The sequence below is a fragment of the Perissodus microlepis genome, chromosome 7, assembly GCF_051167445.1.
Source record: "Perissodus microlepis isolate ML-2025 ecotype Zambia chromosome 7, ASM5116744v1, whole genome shotgun sequence".
NCBI classification, from domain to species: domain Eukaryota; kingdom Metazoa; phylum Chordata; class Actinopteri; order Cichliformes; family Cichlidae; genus Perissodus; species Perissodus microlepis.
The window spans coordinates 55430803-55455226 of NC_140467.1; the positions used below are offsets into that span (position 1 = coordinate 55430803).

Here is a 24424-nt window from a genome sequence, read left to right on the forward strand (position 1 = left end):
ATCAAACCTTCAAATGTCTCTAATCAAAGCATCCCAACATGAACACAAAGTGATATTACCTTTATGAAGTAATAAAGTCAAAGTTATTTACAACTGTTTCGTTTTTCCCAAACATGTAATCTGCTAAACAGATTCATAGTTTGGTTTAAAATTGATTCAAGGAGTAAACTCTGGCAACCATTAGCTGCTTTAAAATAATTTTGAAAGGTAGGCAAATTTGAAGCGGCAAGAACATTTCAACTCATGTTTGGCTAACGGGTGAGTGGCTTCACTACAGGAACATAACCAGGATCTCTGACAGGGAAGTGAGATAGTGTTGACAGAGGTCAAGATGAGGTTATTGTAGATCGAGTCTTGGTGTCACAAAGTAAGCTCAGGAGGAGCACTTGGTCCTCCTGGCAAACACTCAACAAAAAAATATAGGTGGAGAATGGGCGAAAAGGTTGTGAACAGATAAGTCCTTTCATCTGCAAGTAACAGGGAAGATAGACTGGAGCTCAAAAGTGGCTGAAGGAGTTCACAGTCACCTAGTAAACTGAGCTCCAGAGAAAATGGTTTCTAGAACTCTGAAGTAATAACTGGAGGGATGACCAAGAATCTGGGTTAAACAAAGAAGAGCACAAATTCAAACAGGTAACAAAGAAGGCCTGGCAATCACAATGTTGGCACAATCTGGCAGAGAACTGTGACTCAGCCCAGCCTTAAAATATGCAACACTTGACTCCTCAAATCAGGACAGATACCAAAAGGACAGCTCAAGTAGGATGACTCCAACCTGACATTTGTGTTTTAATTTGATTATGTGACAGTGATAATGCACAGATAACACAATTCAGCTATTTACTGTAACCTAATTGCGGTGTTCACCGTATGCACATATTACTAACAAGCTCGTGTGTGTGTGTGTGCATGAATCCACTCATGTGACTGTCCTTCACAGTCAGTGGTCAGGCTTCAGTAAGTAGTAAGTAATCACAAATGACATGTATTGATCAGCCTAGAAAACAGCCTAAAGCAATAGCTTTAGAAAGATAAAGTTATGTCATCAGTGGAAAGAGACACCCAGTGATAGCTTCACCATGTACTAAAAGCAATGATATGTCTGGGCATCTAGGATTTTTATTTTTTATGTTTTTGTATTTTTTGCAATAATAAACTGACAGAACATTGTCAATGCACATAATGCTGAAATAACAATTAATACTTGTATGGGTTAAAACTTAGTGTTTTTATATATGTAATAGGAAATGTTGTTATTAAACATTGTAATATTGTACATTGTAAATATTTTAATATGTAAGCACTTCATAGAAAACTCCTAATATAAATGGGCACAATTTCATAACATTGCAACCAAAATAGCTCATATAAATAGTTTATAAAGCTGGTAAACCAAATGTTTATTTGCCACTGATATCTGTTGTCCCGCCTTTAGAGGGTAGGTGACTTATGATGATATTGTAAATAACTTGCAATCGAGAATTATTTGCAAAAAAAAGTTGGGATCTTTTGCAGAGGAAATGATGAAGAGATTCATTCATAAGTTCCTACCGATCATAGCACAGAAAAGGCAATGAAGTTCAGACAATGGACTCATCTGCTAGATCTCCGTACAGAATCTGTTACTGCCTTTTACAAGATCTTACTGCAGTGACAAGTGTAGTCTGGACTGGTAGGGCTGCAGGTCTGATCCTGTGGTGTCCTCGGGATTCCCATATGCTTGTTTGCCATTCACCTAGGGACCATTTTTGATCCGAGGACACCACAAGGGTTACGCAAGGTTGGCTTTTAACCTGAAGAGCTTTGAATGGTGCGCAAAACTAGCAGCCATCTGGCATTGATGGCCTGATTCTACTGGGAATTTTTCCTTCCTACTGTCGCAAAGTGCTCATAGGGGTTCACTTGTCATTTCCTCTCTAACGTTTTGCCAACAGCACCTTGAGTCCTGTGTGACCAAGCCCATTACATCTTAAAGACCTCATAGTACCACAGCATCCCAATAGAGCACTTCTCTGTAAGAGTGCAAGATTGTTGTGATTCTTGGACGTTCCAAAAGGACCATGGAAGCAGAACTTACAGGTACCAGGCCCCTCCCCACTGGATCCAGTTTCAAGTTTGGGTTTGGGAAGCAGACATGTTCTTTATAACTTCAAACTTTCAGTTTAAATAAAACGTTGATGGGAAAAAAAAAAAAACACATAGGGAATTGCCACCTGGTGCTTTTTCTCGTGCTTCAGTATTCATATTTCCAAGGTAATCTTCTGTCATCTTGTTTCTGTTCCAGGATGGATCACCATGAATGGCAACAGGGAAGAAGTAGGGGTCATAGGCACTATGATGATGATGATGATGGTGAGTAAGAAAAAACACTAACTGAAAAAAAGTTTTGCCATGAGAGAGAAAACTGAGGAAGTGCCCTGAATTTTTTTTTAAACTCTGAGGTCTAAGTCATCTTCAGTGATGATCCCAACCCTTGCCCTGAACTATAAACCTTTGTTTTGGAGAAACACAAAAGGTACATGCTTCCTCACCCTCTTCCTGCCACTATCCCCTGTTTCTTCTGTCACTCCAGTTACTGCTAAATGTTTCTCCAGTGTCTTCAGAAATTTGTCAAGCATAGGTGACATCCTTACCTTCTACAATTACTTTGAACATTTTATTACTTTCTAACAGATTTTGCTCTATTATCCTTGACAACATAGCTCCACTTAATTAAAAAACCCAGAAAAAACTAATTTAGGTGGTATTCCCAGACTAAATACATCTACTTGTGAACTGTGTTTCTAGGAGGGCAGAGCACAAATTGAAAAACATACATTTCATGTATGACATCTGATTTTTAAAACCTGTTAGATGCTGCATAATGCTGAAACCAGTCAGAAGTTTTTAGAATACGTTCCCATTTTCAGAGCACCCCTCAAGCTCTGACTGCATTGATCAGATCCAAATGAAATGTTTCTCTCTCCATCTCAGAGGCCCAGCCATTCTACATCGGTGTTCCAGTTTCCCACCGGCGGAAAAGGCGCAGACATCACTCCTATGCCAGTGATGCCAACCGTGATTCACGACATACACACTATGATCCCCATACACAGCGAGAACACTCACATCGAGGATATTATAACAAAGACGAGCACTATAATAATGAAGAGGATGGCGAAGAGTGTCGTGAGCATGCCGATCCTACAGGTTAGAAATCAAAAGTTTTTCATAAAAGTATCCATAAGTGTTAAATAAAAGTGACTGTTTGCCTTTTTACCTTGTGATTTTTTAAGATTGACATACTTAATTTACTCTGTCATCCAGTAATTATATAATAATTACAATTATTGTATAACTAATAATAACAGTCATTAAACTGCAACATATAACCACTATGCACAAAAGATCAGAAAACAAGTTCATGCAAAAGTATCACTAGGCAAGATACTGAACCCTGAGTTGCTCCACTGCATTCATCAGAGTGTGAGTGTGTGTGACTGTTGGACAGAAATTACTTTGACATAGAAATAAGTGAATGGGTGAAAGAGTCTTGTGTTTCACAGTCAGTTCATCATATACATTCATATATACAGTGGGTAAAACTGAACATGTCACCAGTGTGTTACTGACTTTTTTCACCAGATGTCAGTAACAACCCATCCAGTACACACATGCAAAGAAATCAAATCATAGATGTCCATACATTTTCTCCCTGTGCCATTTACAGCTGTTTCCTGCACTGTGTAGCTGTGTTATTTGTCATTAGTACTCATAAGTTATGAGTAACTATGATAAATGACACATAGACATGCACATAGAAATGGAGATGCAAAAAGGCTTGGAAAGTCATTACACCAGCTGAACTCTCAGTAATTAGAAAGCAATCCTGCTACTTAATGAATATTAATACCAGCTGGTTCTGTCCCAATGGATTTAAGCAAGATTTCCTCACCCTAGGAAAAGGCAGAGGAGTAAAAATAATTATTAGAAGAGCTTTCCAAGAGCCAAGGACCACTTGTGGAGAGCTACAAAAAGACCTGGAATCAGCAGGTACAATTGTTTCAAAGAAAACAATAAGCAATACACTCAACTGCCATGGTCTGTATGCATGCTCACCATGCAAGACTCCATTCCTGAAGAAAAACTATATTGAAGCATTTAGACAAGCCTGTGAAATACTAGGAAAATCAAACTCTTTGGATGCCAAAATACACACCAAGTTTGAAGGTCAAAACGCACTGAACATCACCCTGGAAATATTATAGTGTTCTCCTGTGAAGTCTGGAAGTTGGAAAATCATGGTAGGTATAGGGGATAACATCTCTTTCATTTGGCAAGTTTTCCTGAAGCATTTGTTAACCACTGTGTTTATTGGATGGTACAACATCATTTTCACAAATGTAATGAGATTGATTGTTTTTCTGCCTATCAAGCTGGATGGATATGCTGGCTTGCTGTAAAGGCTGAAATTCATTAGCTGTGAGCTGATACTGGGCGATTAACATTAGAAATCATTGCACTTGGCGTTCATACATTCATTATACTGCAGTTTGTGATGTCTTTTCAACCAGTTGAGTAAGTTAGTGTAGTTTTCCGGTGCAGACAACTCTTCAGCATGCATATGATTTATTTTTGGTTATTATTAATGCTAAATATGAAGTATTTTGAAGTATGGTGATCTGCTTTGAGGGGCAGGCTCTTCACCTTCGGCTATGCCAGACTTTGATTTGTCACTAATCCAGACCAGAGATGAAAAGATCAACAGGTAATGAAATCACCACCTCTTGATCAATCAGTTCTCCAGAAAATAGACCCATCTTCTGTACTACAAGAACTATGGGGCTACATGGACACTGTGTGACTCTAACTCCCATGTTCAGCATTTCTACTAATTCCTTCTGAACAAATTTTCTTTTGTGTTTAGTTTACGCCAGGATGTGTTACAAAATGTTGCTCTCTGATATTGGTATAAGGGGGAGAACACATCTGCAAAACACTGCAGCAACATCTGCTCTCTTGGCCTGTGTGAGATTGCCATCACAATGGAGGGAGGCAAGAATGGTTTCCTCTGTGGATAGTAGAAGCTGGTTTGAACAGATTTATTACAGAGTAATTTACACAGTTCTTTTAGTGTGTGAGACATGAATAACGAGCTCTGGTCAGTCAGTATCTCTTTCAAGATGCCGACTCGGGAGATTTCCTGAAACAGTGCCTGTGCCACACTCTTTACAGAAATGGTGTGCAGCGGCACTGTTTCGGGATAGCCTTCATAATATTGTTGTGATTTGGCGCTACATAAATAAAACTGAATTGAACTGAATTGATATTGCATTCCATAATCTACCAGAAAGAAGATATATCCCTATGCACCTCGGTTAAATGACATATGAGGTCCAAGCTGATGCCCTCAAACAGAACCTCAATTAATAGTTAAGCACAAAGACACTTTTAGAATTCCCCAAATGGCTGGCCAATAAAATTGGACCATTATTTGCTCCAAAGTTTTGTCATAACCCATATGACCTCTTATCCCATATTCATAGAATAACGTCAGTGTACTTTTGATCCGTGTGTGATCAGTTTTTATCACTTAGTCAAATGATAACTATAGAAGTGTCGTCACCAAACTACTGTAGTGGGAATCTCCTGTGGACTAGATAGCTGGAGCTGACAGAGCCTCCAGAGAAGGCCCTTCTGTCTCCTCCTCCTCGGAGAACTGGGCGGCTTCCAGCCGATGTTATGACTCCCACCACCTCCCTCAGCTGTGCTGAAAGGTGATCCTTGGGCAGGGTCACAACAACATCTAGCCTGCCCAGTCAGTGGCAGTGGACCCACTCTGCAGTATCTGCGAGGAGCCCCACTCGCTGATTTGGTGGTGCGAGGCCTAATTGGTCCACTACCAGCCAACGGCCATCTTCTCTAAGTTGAGAGTCACCGCCTGGGCACCGGGATTAGTCTCAGCCTTTACTTTTCCTCAGGTCTTTCTGCTGTGGCCTGAAAGAAATCTGAGAAAGCCTGAAGATCATCTCCTTTCCCCATCAACTCTAGTGGTGTCATTGAGGAACAAGCAGAGCAACCACTCTCCAACTCCTTTATGTGGCTCTTTGACTGGTCTTGTAGCTGTTCTAATTGCCAATGATGCACCACCACCTGCTCCCAATGCATGGCCACCAGCTCAACCACCATCGGGGCCAGCACCTCAATTGGCTGGGCCAGTCACAGGTCCACCATACCACAGCCCAGGTTTTGGCACAACTGTTATAAAAAGACCCACTATACACAGTTTTGAAAGGTAAGTATGTGTTTATTCATGGTGCTTTTCACTTTTGTGACCTCTCTGCAGCTTCCAGCCACTTCCTTCACCTCCAAACACCAGCTCTCCCACAGGGCCCTGGCAGCTGCTGAAATAGGGAAGGCATGGTTAACGTGATGGCTATCAGCAGTCCTGGCCAGCATTCCCTGGCACTGTCCCCTGAACCCACCGCTCGACCCCTCCACTGCAGCTGAGCCATAAACCACACACCGGCACACTCTGCTTGGGGAATACATTTTATAAGTGCAAGTTGTTAAGCTGTACCTTCTTAAAACTACTGAATGAAGTGCAAAGTGTACATCACATTGTCATGGGAATTTCCATTTTACTGGTATATTTTTATGTTCTTTAGAGATTTTTATTACTATTTGGTAACATCTCTGGAATAGATGGTAGTCATGCGGGCAATTTTTGTGGAGGTCATATGATCTGTTAAATCCCCTTAATGATTGGTTAGATGCTGACAATGCCACCCTTTTCATGTGAACCACCCCATTCATGTGACCATTTATTCTTATCACCAATGTTAGGGTAAGATAATCTAGATAAGGGAAAGATATCCTGGCTATGTTGAACAAGCTTCACAGTATAGGGCCCGGTTCATGAAACTTCAAGCTGCACGGTGCATGGAACCGCTGTTATTGGCACATGCAGACACATGGCCAAGCACTGTATTTGAGAGCACCTAGTTGCTTTTATTTTGCATTTTAAAGAGAGTGTATTTTAATTTATTTTAAATATCGCTCACTCATTTAATTTTGGGAAGACTAAATTTTATTAATTTAATTAATTGGGTCACCCTACAGCCTAGTGTGGTTGTTTTTCCACATAGTTTTCTCTCATAGTCTGTGTGTAGCAATAGGAAAAGGGTGCTTTTTCTGCATTGCGTTGTGGATTACTGCCTCAAGTGAAGGACTTCACAGATCTCAAGGGGCTGGACAGACTGGATGCTTTAGTAGTTTTTAGCGGTAAAGAAAGTGAAGCTTGAAGCATGAAGCTTTAAATTAAATGTCAATCTAGATGATCTTCACACATCACTCTAAAGTTAGGATAATTACTGAAAAACATTGATTTGTGTCCTGGTTACCTCCTGGTGGAGATATGTACATGCATGTTTATTATCTGATTATCAGGCTTGGATAATTTGTAGAAAGTAGATGGAACTTATATGAATGCATTGAAAAAATTCATTTTGCCCTTCAAACTGTGCTGTTTTTTTCCTTTCCCCTTTTTGGCAACAAGGTATTTTTTCTGCTGCAGTACCATTAGTGGCCACTGTGTGCCACAAATTAACAACAAGACTCACTGGCAAACATCCACACCTTTTTTTTTTTTGATTTTTTTTACTTGTTTTGCATGTCCACATAAACAACAGAAAAACCTCAAGACCAAATTGCATGTATGAAATTGAATTTGAAAAATAACTTCTAATTTGACATTTTCACATTCACACAAACACTTTTTTCTATGCCTAATTGCTTTCTTAGTGTGTTGTTACAGTCTGCAGATAATGCAGACTAAGTTTATCGTAAAGCTGAGGACCCAAAAAAGCAGATGGAGTTCATCAAATGGCAAGGCATTCTGCAGCCTAACATAGCATAAAAGGTTATGTTAATTCAGGGTCACCTGATCAGCCCTAACTAAGTTTTGTCAAAAAAGAAAGTCTTAAGACAGGCTGTTTCTATTTTAAGAGTATGCGAATATGGAAGAAAGCCACCCTACATATATTTTTAACAGGCACATTGAAGGACATATCTTGGTCAAAAAATGGCTTCAAGATTCCTCACAGTGTTACTGGAGGCCTAGGTAATCCCATCCAGATCAAGCATCTGGTTAGACACCATATTTCTAAGATTTTTAGGGCCCAATACAATAAACTTACTTTTATCTGAACTTAGAAGCAGAAAATTAGAGGTCATCCACGTCTACAGGAACCCTGTAGAACTCCATAATTAATTTTAGTGTGTGAAAAGGACACTTAATTTACATGAAGAAATTGGAGTCTATTGGAAGTACATATGATTCAAACCACTGCAGCGCAGTAGCTTTAATATCTACGACAAGCTCTAATTGTTGCAATAAAATATCATGGTCAACAATGAGGTATATCAGCTCAAGCACAGAGATGAGTCCACTGTCAGAGGCCTTAATCATTTGTAACCTCATATCATATTTACGATTGAAGCATTAATTAAATTACATAGAGCTATTTTGCTTTACCTTAGCACTCAAATACATTCTATACAACGTGTCTCATTGAAACCATTCACACCCATTCAAAAAAACCCACTTTTTCTATACTTAAGTGCTTTCTGTCTAAAATTCACACTCTGATAAACACATTGGAGAGCAACTTGGGGTTGGTATCTTGCCTGGGGAAACACAGCACTATAAATACACACAGAAGAGCAATTAGTCACAGAATCAGATGACAGAACCAATCAGCAGCTGCCAGCTCTCCAATCAGGAAGGGCCTGCAGAGACTCCAAAAGGCAGAGGACACACACAGAACAAAATCTAGCCACCGTGATCCAAAATATGGCCAGGGCTGTACCATCAAGTAAAACCTTATTCTCCCACAGCGGCGCAGCAATAGCACGCAGTGGCCACTCCGGACCAAAATGATGTTGTTTTAGTGCTTTCTATGGCTTTTTCATTGGGACTTCTGAGCCACATGGACACCATAACAAGCAGTCTTCATGTTTACTAACGGCAAATACTCCTAAATTACAAGCATCATATTCAGTTACATGGACTCACCTTATTTCGTGCTGATAGAAATGCAGCTCTGTTCAGTAAGAATCCCGGTGGTGGCTTCTGTGTCTACATCAACATGAAATGGCGCAAGAACTCTGTACTAGTTTCCAATTACTGCTCATCGCTGGTAGAGTTTATCACTGTTAGATGCAGGCCTTTTTATTTACCTTGGGAATTCACTACTGTGCTCATTACAGCAGTATATATCCCACCCAGCGCTAACACTAAAGAGGCGCTCTGCGAGCTGTATAGGGTGATCAGCAAGCTGCAGAACTCCAGCCCCAATGGACCGTTTATTATCGCTGGAGATTTCAACCATGCAAATCTCAAGTCAGTGCTTCCGAAATTTCATCATTATGTAGACTTTGTGACGAGAAAGGCAAACGCACTGGATCATGTTTACACAAATATTCCCAATGCGTACCAAGCGAAGCCCTGCCCCCACATTGGTTACTCAGACCACTTGTCTGTCATGCTAATTCTGGCATACAGATTGCCCATCAAACGCTGCAAACCGGTTCTGAGACAAGTGAGAACCTGGCCTGCAGGAGCTCTCTCTGCTCTTCAGGACTGTTTTGAACACACTGACTGGGACATGTTCAGGGAAGCTGCAACACCACATCAACACATCATCTGTGACCAGCTACATCAGTAAGTGCATTGATGATGTCACTGTCTCCAAGACTATCCTAATATTCTCCAACCAGAAACTGTGGATGACTTCAGAGGTGCGTGAACTGCTAAATTCTCGAGACTCCACCTTCAGAGCAGACGACAAGGGGGTCCTAGAAACAGTGAGGGCCACACTGAGCACTGGAGCCCCTCAGGGATGTGTGCTCAGCCCACTCCTGGTCACTCTGCAGACTCACGACTGTGCAGCAAAGCACAGCTCGAACCACATCATCAAGTTCGACAAGACTGTTTTGGGTCTCATCAACAAGAATGGTGAGTCAGCATACAGAGAGGAGGTACAACAGCTAAAGGACTGATGCAGAGTCAACAACCTGTGTCTGAACATGGACAAAACAAAACAGATGATTGCTAACTTCAGTAGAGCACGGAGAGATCACTGACCACTTAACATTAATGGATCCTCTGTGGAGGTCGCAAGAGCACCAAATTCCTTGGTGTTCACCTGACGGAGAACCTCTCCTGGTCCCTAAATACCAGCTCCATAACTAAGAAAGGCCAACAGCGTTTCTACTTCCTGTGGAAGCTGAGAAAAGACTATCGAGAGTTTCCTAAGCAGCTTCATCACTGTGTGGTATGGTAACTCCACCGTATTGGATCACAAGACGGATGGTGAAAGTGAGAACAGCTGAGAAGATCATTGGAACCTCTCTTCCCTCCATCACAGACACCTATTGCATCCACTGCATCTGCAAAGCCACCAGCGATGTGGAGGACCCCACACATCCCTCACACACTTTTTTACCTTGCTGCCTTCTCGCAAGTGGTACCGGAGCATTCGGGCCCTCACTGCCAGACTGCGAAACAGTTTCTTCCCCCAAGCCGCCAGACTACTAAAGAATCAGTGACTGGTCTGACACACACACACACACACACACACACACCTACACACCTCACTACCTCAAGCACTTATCTGGACACTTTCATGCACACACGCAGGCACGCAAACCTTCAAACATCACGTTATGTGTTGCACAATGCTCAGTCTTTTGCACAACACACTGTAATTGTTGCACTTCTCTAATTCACTGTTGTGTCTGCAGTGTCTTATGTCTGCAGTGTCTTATGTCTGCACTGTCTTGTGTCTGTATCATTCTGTTCTGTCTGTCCGTGTATTTGTTTAGGTTTTTTTAAAATATTATTATTATTTTTTTTTTACAATTTTTGCACACGTGCACTTTATGTAGCCCTGTGTTGATTGTCTGTTATATGTAATATGTAGCACTATGGTCTTTAAGGAATGTTGTCTCGCTTCACTGTGCACTGTACCACTGCACATGGTTGAAATGACAGTAAAGCCACATGACTTGACTTGTCTAAAGCAAGGCACAAGGGATGAAACTAGCAGAAAATACAGAAAAAGAAAATACATAAATACATGAAAGAAACATACACACCAAATACAGACTAAACAAACCAAGAAACAACATAAGATATTTAAATTAACAAAACCTGAGAGTACATTAACTTAAAGACCCAGGAGCATGACATGTGTAGTTGAAAAAAATGCCCTAAAACAAAAAAATCCTATAAGTGGGTTATAGCAATCTGGCTAGTATTTAGAAAATAAGTAACACAGAAACATATTAGACTTTGCTGGTATTTTAACAACACAGCTAAATATATACACAGCAGTGGTGGAGGCACAAGATCTGGCCTTATCTATGCTATTAGCTAGATAATCCAAAGTTTCACCTGCATGAACAGAATTTAATTACGTAGTTGGTGTATATATGCCACAGTATGTGATGAATGTTTTTGCAGCATGGTCCTGATCCCAAGCAGCCATGAAGTCTGAAGCCTGTAAGCTGATTAGAGCTGAGGAACTTAAAACTGTGTGCGCATGCATGCATGCGTGTATTATTTGGTGTGACTGTAAGTGTGTGTGGTATGCAGATTATTTTCACCTGCTCCTATCAGGATTCATATTAATGTAGAGCAAACGCAAGGTCTGAGATAGATAGGTTAAGGCACTGATGCAGTAATCGGAGACAAAAAGAAGAAGTTACGTTGGGGGCAATGTCCTTGTTTTTCTTGCATCTGAGTGTGTTAGTATTTGTGTTCAGGAGCAGAGTACTAGAAGGCTCTCTGGTGTGTATCAGCCCTCTTAAAGCCTCTGGCTCTTTGCTGATTTGGGGATTTTAGTAGAATTCTATCACAGCTTACAGAAACCTTTTTGTAGCTGCTTGACTGGTGCAGGTCTGCTCACCAAAACATTTGCAACTAACTGAAATACCAAAAGACAAGCTGAAAAGACATATGAAAAAAGTGTGAATGTATGTCACTTGTCTCCACTCAAATAGTGTTGAGCCAAGGACAGTCAACTTTAACAAGAATAAGTTGGAGGGCTATATTTTTTTTCTGAGCGCAAAGTTTAAGGATATCTTACCCGTTACTTTTGGGATTTTGGCGTCTCTGGTCTAAGGATTTAGTGAGCATGGAAAACTCTGGGCTCTTTTTCCCATCAATTACAACCTCCCAGTGGACATTGCCAGGCTCCCAAATAGGTAAAGTTGAATAAATGAATAAAAAAGTAATACTAAAAAAATACCGTATTAACCTGAAATAAATAAGCACAAGCTGCAAGCTAACTAGTTTTACCTTTAGTATAATAGCATTCCATTACATTTTATATTGCTTAGATAGTGTGCACTTTCTTAGCTTTGGAGATAATACAAAGATTTTGATTATTCTGAAAGGGCATTAATGGCTGATAACATCATTGAATCAATAAAGTAGCCCATCACAACCACAAGTATGCCCCATTATTTTAAATTAAGCACAAATCACTGCAACTGAAGGAACAAGATTCTATTTTAAGATTTTAACAAATTCAGAATTCTGAGTAGATTTATTACAACCTCATTATGTAGTATTTAGAACTAAAAGAAAACATTTAGACCTATTCAACTATGTTCATGAAGACTATGATACAAAGAGCTAATGTTTATCTAAAGTTTTAGTTATTTGTTTTGTGATTTATGAATCGAAATTTTCTTTATCTATGATTTTTGTCTGTTAAGTCAGCTTCTGGCTTGAGAGTATTTGTCCTTTTGTCCAGTGGTCCAAATTGATCTTTAACATTGCAATCATAATTCACCATGACCAACCTCTGTGGAGTTATACTGGCTGGTTAGAGATGAACATAATCAAATCTCTAATGTGGCCCGACCAATAGTGACAGAACTCAGTAATGGAAACTTCTGTTGGTTGCACCGTGGAACATTTTATTGTATTTTCATTATACACCACACTGTAACACAGATTACATAATTTTAATAAAAAGATAACTGAAATGATCAACATCACTGTCGCAAAAGATCTGTGAAACTTGTGCTTATAATAGGAACTTCTCAGATTTATCACTTTTTATGAGTTATTGATTTTTGACTATTTTTTTACTTCTTTTTAAGGAGGAATAAACGAAGACCAGCGCCCCCACCCCCACCACGCACCGCCCACACACCCACACACACGCACACAAACAGTGGGATGCAAATGAGTAGTGCCTCTAGGCTAAGGATGTTAATAGAGATTGATCTGTTCAGGGTAAAATTAGAAAATAGTGCACATTACTCTCAAATAGTCATTAGAGAACTGACTCATGTGTTTTGCTTTTTGAGATTACTAATGGGGATTGTTTATATAACATATAATTATTTACAGTTAAAAGAAAAGAAAAAAGGAAGTGCTATAAGAATCTAAATGTTTATGTGAGAGGTACAGAGCTTTATCAGTGGGGCAGATTATTCTATTCTATTTTGGAAAATAATATAAGTTTAATATGAGTCTAAACTTATATTATTTTACAAGTTAATACAAGTTTATTTTAGGAGAAATTTTGCAGGAAAGCATAGATCAGTTTGTATTGACACTGAGTCCTCATCAGAATCTAGCAAACCTACAGCCAATTCAGATATATATATATATTTATTTATATATTTATATATTTATATATATTTATTTATATTTATATTCTATTCTATTCTCTGTGGCAATGAACCAACACCTGAAGCAAGATATTTAACCCCTAGATGGTGTTGTAATCAATTGGGAGCTTCCAATACTCTGGAAAATACTGGATTTAAATCCTCCAGAAGCAGAAAAAAACTCCCTTAAAACTCCTTTAAAAACATGATGACAACAGAAAAAAATAAGAATTTAATGAAAATATTATTCCCAATTCTGTTCATCTGGATGTAGCGTTTTCAGTGGGAGAAATGTTTCATCACTCATCCAAGTGACTTCCTCACTCCCTGAAGTCGCATGAAAATATTGTTGTTATGTATTTATGTAATGTTATGTAATTTGCCTAGACACACCCTTCAATGGAAATTTTATATAATTTCTGTATATGATGAACATAAATCCATCTTAAACTGGCTGACTGGGATATACTGGATATCTGAAGCTAACTTTGTCTCTTGTTTGACCTCTGTTTGTAGTGTCCCCTGCTGCCGAAAGGCTGCGCCACATACTGGGAGAGGATGATAGCACTCCAACACCAACAATATTCACTGAGATGGATACATTACAGCAGGAGGGTGGTGAATTAGAGTGGAAAGAGTCTGCAAGGTACGCATGTACACACAGTAAGGTAACAATTTCTTGAATTCGGGAATTAAAACTTAATTTGCCCTCCTTGTTGTAGATGGGTGAAGTTTGAGGAAAAGGTGGAGGAGGGAGGAGAAAGATGGAGCAAGCCTCATGTTTCCACACTCACCCTCCATAGTCTGTTTGAGCTGAGAACCTGCCTGCAGACAGGAAGTATTCTGCTCGACCTAGAAGGCTACTCACTGCCACAGATCGTGGGTGAGTCATACAGAATATAAATATCTATATAGATATATAGATTTAATTTGTTGATATTCTAAAAATATTCTTATTTTATTCTTGATAATCCCAAATTGTTTAACTAATCTGTCAGAAAATCTTGGATTATATGTTCCAAGTATTTCATTCGTTTCTCAGAATCAGCACTAGAATATTAATCCCTAAGGAAATTTACCACTCCAAACTGGGAAGTTTATCATATTATTGTTCTGTAGTATATCAGGATTGTTCCAAATATGTGTACGTTCCCATGGTATTAGTGAAGACTCATTTAATTTAATTCACTCTAGAAAGATTGGGACCTAGTTCAGTCTTTTATGCCGTGATTGCAGATGCCGTGCAGCGCGTCCGCCTCCCCTGCAGCAGCTCTGCAGACCTTGCCCCGCCACATACCCCTATCGCCTGACTAAGGCCGGGTAGCCATCTGCCCAAACGCGCAGAACCCCACCACATGCTGGCGTCTGGTGGAGACGGGTGACATTCTCAGAGATTTGACCGACTGAGTCCCATAGCGAGGCTTTTACTGCAGCAAGTGTTTCCACTTCCTGATGGCTGAATTTCAGAGATTCCCTCAGGGATTTAAATTCTCGGTGTAAAATCTCCATTAAGGACAACCTTGCGTTGAAGCGGGACAATCGCTTATATATATCGCTTTAATTCAGGATGTTGGCAAAGTCTTTGCCGGCCAGCGATGTTGTACCAGGGGGGTCAGCTGGGTGACTTGGAGGATGGCATCTCATTCTTGGTTAGGGAAGATGTGCTCTGGGCCTTGGAGATCTTGGAGAGTGTTCAAATTCTCATTGACGTCCTCCAGCGTATTGGAAATGATTAAGCAGATATGGATAGTTATTTGTCAAAGGTTTGGTATACTTTGCTATAATTGAAGGTTAAAAAATGCTTGTTTAATTCTGAGCTACCACTCAGTTCTGACCTACCATTCTATTTTTTTCTGCCAAGTCTCTGGAAGTCTCACTTACAGTATTTCCTTTCTGTCACTTACTTTTACGTCACTTCTGTCACTTACCTCTCCTTCCGTCACTCCATTTTTTGTCTTCATCCATTTGATGGACAAGGACATTTTTCTTATATGTTTTCTTTCTTATCTTATCCTGGCTTAATTCCAGTTTCTTCAAGGCTCTGCCTGTTCAGAGCCTAACCACAGTTCAGAAGTCTGGTGTATTCCTTGGCCATTTGGGCTCCTGGTAGCTAAAATTAGAAGGGACGCAACTTCTTGATTCCCCTTTTCATTTTCATGAAAATGCCCCATACTGCTGGGGCACTGACAATACAAAATACCAGTCTGCTGTACTGATATAGGCCTTTGTGAGTGTTTATCACCAGATATTTCCTGGATGTCTCTTCTATTTCCATCTGAAGGTAAGCCTGGGCGAGATCAATTTTTTGTGTTTGCCACCTGCCACCGCTGTGAATATGACTTCTATCCGCTGAAGTGGGTACTTACAGCACAAGGTACAGGACATGCCTTGTGAAATCTTGGTTATGCATTGTCCTCCAGTATATAATATTTTTCAGAGTGCCAATTCCTTCTTTGAACATCTGAGCGTGTTTTATTAAGTATCTGTTTCAGTCTTTGAGCCACAGAATGTACACTGCCAATCTCATTGACTTAATTTATTTCAAGTTGAGGTGGATGTGTTTCAACCAGTCACGCCCAAATAATGGCACACCTCATTGCCAGTTTGTTATGTTCTCTTATATAACTTAACAATGTAGCTTGCCATCACCAGTGTGTGAATGTGTGTGTGAATGAGTGGATGACTGAACGTGTAAAGCGCTTTGGGGTCCTTAGGGACTAAATAAAGCGCTATACAAATACAGGCCATTTACCATTTTACCATTTAACTACTTAGACACATTGCAAACCTTTTAGGCAAATGTGACTTACTTTATTAAACATGTTGTGGAATTGCATAAGCAGATCATCTGCACATGCACCACATTTGGTATTGTTCTGCGAAGAACATAAAATGGTACCACTAAGCAATGTATTGCTATTGCTAAATACATAACACACTGTATTCCTCCTTTTGAAGGCTGATGTGCAGATATCCTCTCTGACCCACAGACATCATGACCCATGCCTCTGAAGCCATTATTTTACAACCCCTGAGGTGGCGGCCTGGCGGGCCTCTAGGATGACCTTCCGCTGCTCCTACATCAGTTTCCGATGCACCCCCGTGTTTATATATCCCAATTTCTTGGCTGGTGCCTCCCTTGATGTGGGTTTGGAAGGCTTTGCTTCTTTATCTCGAGGTTTTGTCTCTGTAGCAGTAATTTCCCCAGCTGGATTTTTGGGTTGACATCCGGTTGGCTGCATACCTTCTCTTGGCTGTAGCTGTTGTCTACCACATTTCTGGGACATAATGTTGAAAGGTCTCTGATCTGGATCTGGGTAACGGCACCAAATGTTGAATTTTGACCAGGCATCCCGAATACAGGGAAGTCTGGAACTGACTCCCTGTTTAAAGAGTCTCTGATTCTTTGAGTATTACCCACTAGGCAAATAGTGCTTAGATGGAGCCAGGGATGAGACTTGCCAAGCTCTAACTGCTTCTCTGTCTTTAAGATATTGATATTGATCCCATGTTTGGCCGGGTGGCCTTGTGGTCAAACCCGAGCCCCCTCAGTCACACTAGTTATCAGATTTATCTTCTCTATTTATGTACATTTGATAACTAAGTAAGTTAGAATTCAGTGGTCTTGAAAAATACTGTCTTACAAGGGGTTAAAAGGGAATGTCCACAATCACCACGCTTCATGTATTTGTATGTACATTTCACCTCTTAACATTCACCTGGTAACTGGCAGACAGTTAAATGTTTTCAATTTGTCACACACTAAAAAGTATGGATTCAGAAAGTGGATTATGTTGAATTTTAAATAAGTTATAAGAGTGATAAGCAGTGATAAGGCTTCCATTTGGATATACCAAATTGATGAGAAGATGTGAGTATAATGTTAACATATTAACTGGGCTGGAATCTTTCTGTTTCAGAGGAGATTGTGGAACAACAGATAACTGATGGTCTCATTCCTCCTGATCTTAAGGAGAAGATTATATTTGTGTTGCTCAGGAAGCATCGTCATCAGACCAAGAAGCCAATCCACCGCTCTCTGGCAGACATGGGAAAATCATCCAATACTGCGTCTAGTAAGCATGTGTATTCTGTGTGTATGCCTTTTTATGTACCAATTAGTAGTTATGAAAGAAAGTGATCTAACCTTCTAATCAACTCCTGACAACCTTTGTTTTCTCCACCATGTTGCTCACTACCTGTTTCACCTTCCCTCACAAAATCACTGCTGTTGCTGCTGCTCTGTCAGGCCGTAGTCCTCAGGTTAATCTGAGTCGTAGCACTAGTTCAGCTTCTGGGATCCACCGCTCCACAGAAGACCTACGTTCTCGGCAGTCAAGCAGCCTTGGCCGCCTGCGTGAGTCACACAAACACACACATGTAATACATGCACCACTACACAAGGACACACAAGTTTACAAGATTGACTTTTACTTCTAAATAGGTTCTCATTGGTGTATTAGTACACCATGAAATTCAAGTACTGAGAACTTGTTAGTATTTCCAGTTGGTGGCCAGATTTTAAATTCTTAGCTCTTCCTTTCTTAATATCTATGCTTTTCATCTTTTTTTTTGATGAGAAAAATTATCCCAGCCAACTCCCAGCTGTTGCATGATTTCAACACCTGTGATGGCTTTGTGTGTGTGTATATATGTATATATGTGAAATGTGTTAAGCATAAAGTGTGTTTACTTGAGAGATTATTGGTCCTATTGTGTGCACCTTTGCTGATTTCTTATGTGCAGCCATCTGCGTGAAAGGGATTAGTAAAGGATTTGTGTAGTATGTTCTTATTATTTTGCTTTGATTGTATTTGTTCCCAAATCTCCTTGGGGAAAAAAGAGAAGCAAATAATTAAAATATAATCCCCAACAGAAAAGGCTGTTCATGATTAAGTTCATGCTCTTTCTGTTGCTCAAAGGACCATTTATTGGGGTTTATTTACAATTTTCACTAAATGAAACAAAATGTTCTTGATGGGAACATCACTCAAGCATTAAAACCTATTTTCCTTTTATTTTTATCTAATCCAAAAGGTCTCATTTGCTCCATTTACAGATCATGCTCAGAGTAGAAGCATGAATGATATTTCAGACACACCAAGCACTGATCAGGTAACTTATTTTTCAATATTTTACATGTGTGCTACTCTCTATCTTTTATCTACATGTGTCTCTTACATGTTTGTTCATGCTATACATCAGGGTCATTCTATATAAAATCATTCAAATATGGAAACAATCTGAAAAAGCTTTTTGACCCACTGTTGTACTTTAAGGAGCCCATAACTCCAAGTTTTGGATACTTTCATTAAATAAAGCTATTGTATAATAAATGGCTGTTTTTAAGGAGGTCAGGTGGGAGGAGCTGATTATATGCAAAGTATGGCAGAACAGAGAAGGCATTGGTGATAAGAATACGATATTAAATCTGAAATAGGAGAGCTAAGGAGGAGGTTCTTGCAAGGGCACAGCAATTGTAGGCATGCTACAGCCAAATGGATGCCAGCCGGGATTGTGGAAACTTGGCATTATGTCCTTCTGAACTAACACTAAGCTCATATAATTTGCTCGTTTACAAATTCAAAATTCGTGAACCTGCATGAGGTTTATAAAGAGTTGTAGAGTGCCATTTAGCTTTAACCCATCCTTGGTGTGTTGTTGAGTTACAGCAGGCAACTTTTTTTCTTTTCAATTGAAAAGCTTGAAAACAAAGGCTATTTTACACTCTGCTTAGCTGAAACCAACATTACCCAGATCAGCTGGTGATCATAGGCATTTAAATCTAATGAGTTCCAACATGATACGTGTTATATTGAGAAATAAGGCTGCCATAGAGCTTAGAAAGAGAGGTAGCATTTTTATTAGCAAAGAAAAGTATTAAACTAGGAGGACTGGAGTTGGAGATACCTGATCTACACAGACAGGAACCCAACACAAAGCTACTCAAGAACCCAAATCAACAAGTAACAAACTGATGGACATTTAGGCTTGAAACCTGTTGTCACGGGTGGGGTGCCAAGAGTGAGAGGACCCTAATGCAGAGATAGTTTAACAAAAAGTGAGCTGTTAATTTGGCCGACAACATGGTATAAAATACAAAACACGAAGAACAGAAGAAATATATAACGTCAAATTACAAAAGTGGGTGTGAACCAGGAGACACCAGGGAAAAAGTGAGCTGACACTCTGATCAGGGACAAAGAGAGACTCAGACAACAGATACACATAGCAGGGTGATTAGGAAAGTGGAGACGGCAGGGGAAAATTAGGAGTAACAGGTGAGGCATAACTGCATATAATGCACAGGACACACCGGCCCCCAAAATAAAACAGAAGCGTAACCACTGAAACAGAGACAAAAACACACAAACTTGACATAGACGAAAGGTAAAGAGAGACACCACTGGCTGCACAAGGAGACATAAAAGGCCGAAAGACAGGAAATAGTCAAAGGAAGTGGGAAGGGAAATAAAAGAGAACATATTAACATGAATAGACTAAACAGAAGGGAACTCGCAAAGGAGGAAGGAAACATAGAAAGTGACAGATTTTAACCGAACACAAGGTACACAAAACAAGGCACTGGCAAAATAAGACTGGAAGTATAGAATGCAGAGAGGCAACCTTGACACACAGAAAGGGAAACAACCACAGAGACAAGACTGACTACACAAGAAGGCACAGGCAACACAGGGGAGCATGATAGAAAAAATTAAAGAACAAAACCAATCTGAAAACTATATAACCAAACTAAGAGCCTAAAATATAAATAAGTGTGAATGCAAGACCCATACACAACAATATTTTATTTACTGCTTCAGTCCATGCATGTTATCTAGGGGTAGCTTTTCAGCTGCTCAGAAGCCGTGTTGCCTCACTTGTGCTCTGTACTCTTTATCCTCCACACATGCCTCCTCAGTACCTGACATATTACTGAAATAGGGAGAAAAAATAGAAACAGCTGTGGCGTCCAGCTTCCTGTAATCACTTATCACTCACGACCGGGTTCAGAGACAAACAGGAAGACTCCACTCAGGTGGGTCTGCTGGCCCAGACAGGATGAGTCCCCACAATAGCGGTCATTAGTGAGGGTGGTGAGATGGAATACCGAGCTGTGATTGACTGCTAAGTGACAAAGACCAAAGAATTGATTGTGGACTTTAGGAGGACAAGGAAACCCTTGACCTCTGTTTCAATCTAGGGGGTCGATGTGGACATTGTACACGACTATAAATACCTCGGAGTACACATAGAAAATAAAATGGACTGGGGTAAAAACACATATGCACTCTACAGGAAGGGCCAAAGGCATCAGCATCTGTCGGACAATGCTCAGGATTGTTTAAGAGTCTGTTGTGGACAGTGCCATCCTCTATGCTATTGCATGATGGAGCAGCAGGTTACGGGTCGCAGACGCCAACACACTCAATAAACTGATTCGCAAGGCCAGTAATGTTGTGGGGACAGAGCTGTACTCCCTTAGGGTGGTGTTGGAGAGGCGGCTGTTGTCCAATCCATGATGTTGTTCAATAAGGACAATGCTGGATAATACCTCCCACCTACTCCATGACGTGCTGGCCAGTCACAGGAGCACATTCGGTGAGAAACTGAGATTACCCAAATGCACCACTGAACGACACAGGAAGTCATTCCTGCCTGTGGCTATCTCCCTGTACATCTCCGCCGTCTAATGCACAGTACGCACTGCAGTAGTTACACCCTTTTGCACATGCGCTACAGTAAAATGAAAAAGTTTCACAGGTTAGAGTTAAATGTCAATAATATATATTTCACCTCTGTAATATTCTTGATATTTAAATTGAGCTGCTTGAATATATATTAGAGCTATCTCTTATATTTTGTAAACTTTGTAATATATTGTATTATTTAATCAATTTAGTCTGTTACTGTTATTGTCTTGGAGCAACTGTAACCCACATAATTCTGTGCATTACAGTTGATTCTGATTCATGATTTTGATTCTGAACCCTGACAAGGTACACCTGTAAAATGAAAACCATTTCAGGTGACTACATCATGAAGCTCATTGAGAGAAGGCAAAGGGTTTGTAGCACTGTCAACAAAGCAAAGTGTGGCTACTTAATATAAGACATATTTATCCATTTTTTCTTTGCTACATAATTCCACATATCAGCACTGGTACAGATGTGTCTGCTGGACATACTTTCTGTTTAGGACAAAGCAGAGTGTACTCAAGAATTGTCAGAGATAACATAGTTATTGAAACAACAAGAAAATAAGGCAGGCTATGCAAGTTATAAGACACCCAGCCTGTAGAAGCTCAGGTAAAGTAACTACAAATTTAACTTGGCTATTTTGCTCAGATGAAGCAGACAAGTCATGTTTTTGCTTCCTTTCTGTGTGTCTTTCTTAAGGCTGTGCATTCCAGTACACTACTGCACAACTAGAGCGTGATTAGGCCAGACAAACCACATGTACTAACTAGACTCCCTTTCTCTGACCTTTTCCCTGAATGACTCAAACTAATATTACCTCCTGCAGCTGAGCTTAACCAAACCCCTCTACAACACCATAACAACTGAAAGAAGGAGAATAATAAGTGAACTGTGTACAGTATGACTGCCAAAGGCAACTAAAACTCTGGAATGTGTGATGTGGCTTTGAAATGTGTCGTTTATAGTTTCTTAGTGTCAAGAAGTTAGGAGCAGCATTAGCAGATTATGAAGAGATTTTAGTTTAGGCAACATCATTCCAAGACCAAGTGTTTCTGCTTTAGAATAAACTATTGTAATCACAGAGAAAGAAGAGTAAACAACAGGGTTTCAGTGCTGGAGCTGTTCCAGCGGTCATCATAGGGAATGTGAGGCACTCGAACAGTAATACGCATGAATTCTGTTAGCTAATTAGGACCACGGTGAGTTTAATTTTATGCGCTTGCTATAGAAATGTGAAGGGGTTATACCAGTCTAAATCTGGTCTAGTTCAGGACACGTTACTCTGAAGGAACACTTCTCTTAATTTTAACTATTAGCCATGGCAATGCATCTATGTTACTTCCCAAGAAACTTTTCAATGCTGTTGCTGGTGGAATTTAGTTTAAGCCAACACACAGTTTAGAATTCCTTCATCAGCTGATGCAGAAGTAATCCAAATGAGTGTGGCTGTGGTGAATGGCTGTGGATGATTTTATCAGTGGATTCTGACCATCCTCTGTATCCATATAAAGTAAAATTTTATGTATCAACAATGCTGTCACAAGGCCAGATACAAAAAGTTTTACAATCTCATACCAAAATTTCTGCATTTATTTTAAGCTCCTTATTGTATTATATTTAGATTTTGATTTAATGCTTCACTTTTTTGTATTTTGTTCAGTTGAGCTCCTTCTTTAGTGTTTTTTCTACTTCCCTGAGCTATTTTTAGTTTGTGATTTTATTAATTTTTTTGAGCTAAGTTGTTTTTTGATTTTCTTTTATTTATTTATTTATTTATTTTTTGGTGCTGTAACATTGTTATTTTCCAACATTTGGGACAGATAAAGTACTTTTCATTCTCCATCATTATCATCTTCTTATTGGTGTTGTCTCAAGTGAAAATGGTAAATGCTCAAGGGGATAGAGGAAACTCTAGGACTCAGCCTCTATAGATCCTGAATGTTTACATCTGTGTACCATATTATCATATTACTTGTTCAAATCTGTCCCAAGAAATTTCATTGCAGGAGGACCACAGGACACTATCTGCCAAAATGTTTTATTGAGGAGCTCCCTCAATAAAAAAGAAGTCAATAAGAATGTTTTTTGAGCTTTGTTGTTGTCCAGCTGCTGTTGCATTTTGTTTAACTTAGCTCATGCGACCTGATTAGCTACTGACAGACATGATTAAGCAAGCTGATTATGATATGCATAAGCAACTATAAAATGTCAGCTATGCTAAAACACAAATTACACTCCTGCATTTATCCCAAAGGTTTCATTTCTTTGCATTATTCTTTTGTTTGACAGCTTAAGAATAAGTTCATGAAGAAGATACCTCGTGATGCTGAAGCATCCAATGTCCTGATTGGTGAAGTTGATTTTCTGGATAAACCCTTTGTCTCCTTTGTACGCTTGGCTCAAGCTACAACTCTGGGGGGGCTTACTGAAGTTCCTGTACCAACCAGGTAGGTCCTTTCAGCTTCACTGTCAGCTGGGTGTATCTTTGAATTGATCAATTTATCAACATTTTCCCCCTCTGTTCCCCCTCTGGCAGATTTCTCTTCATTCTTCTGGGTCCTCATGGCAAAACCAAATCCTACAACGAGATTGGCAGAGCTATTGCTACACTCATGGTGGATGATGTAAGTGACTAGCACTAACCCAACAGGATATGCATACATCAAATATATTTTATGAGTTATCTCTTTTTCTTTTTTTCAGTTGTTTAGCGATGTTGCCTATAAGGCAAGGGACCGTGAAGACTTGATTGCAGGTGTTGATGAGTTTCTGGATGAAGTGATTGTCCTTCCTCCAGGAGAATGGGACCCCAAGATCCGTATTGAACCACCCAAAAAGGTTCCATCTGCAGAAATGAGGCATGTGCTTTTAATAACGTTTTAATTTTGATCTCAGATATATTACTGTTGGGTTTTATTTTAGCTAAATGCCAAATAGGAAGGTTGCTAACCAGTCCAAACAATACCCCTAATCCTAGATTGGGTGCCAGCGATCTGGTGCATGTTAGGAATGTCCACTTCTTCATGCTCTCTCAAAGCCCTTTCTTTAGATAA

At 39.8% G+C, this 24424-nt stretch overlaps 1 protein-coding gene across 1 annotated transcript in view; it reads left to right on the forward strand.

Annotated features, from left to right (window-relative positions):
• slc4a5b (solute carrier family 4 member 5b) overlaps positions 1 to 24424 on the forward strand; it is a 56498-nt gene that overhangs the window by 1769 nt on the left and 30305 nt on the right. The window contains exons 2-11 of the mRNA XM_084936103.1: positions 2285 to 2352; positions 2974 to 3189; positions 14188 to 14317; positions 14394 to 14554; positions 17592 to 17747; positions 17921 to 18028; positions 18731 to 18786; positions 23661 to 23818; positions 23908 to 23995; positions 24075 to 24229. Of these exons, the coding sequence (XP_084792229.1) occupies positions 2286 to 2352; positions 2974 to 3189; positions 14188 to 14317; positions 14394 to 14554; positions 17592 to 17747; positions 17921 to 18028; positions 18731 to 18786; positions 23661 to 23818; positions 23908 to 23995; positions 24075 to 24229 (1295 nt within the window). The 5' untranslated portion in view covers position 2285. The remainder of the gene's footprint in view (positions 1 to 2284; positions 2353 to 2973; positions 3190 to 14187; positions 14318 to 14393; positions 14555 to 17591; positions 17748 to 17920; positions 18029 to 18730; positions 18787 to 23660; positions 23819 to 23907; positions 23996 to 24074; positions 24230 to 24424) is intronic.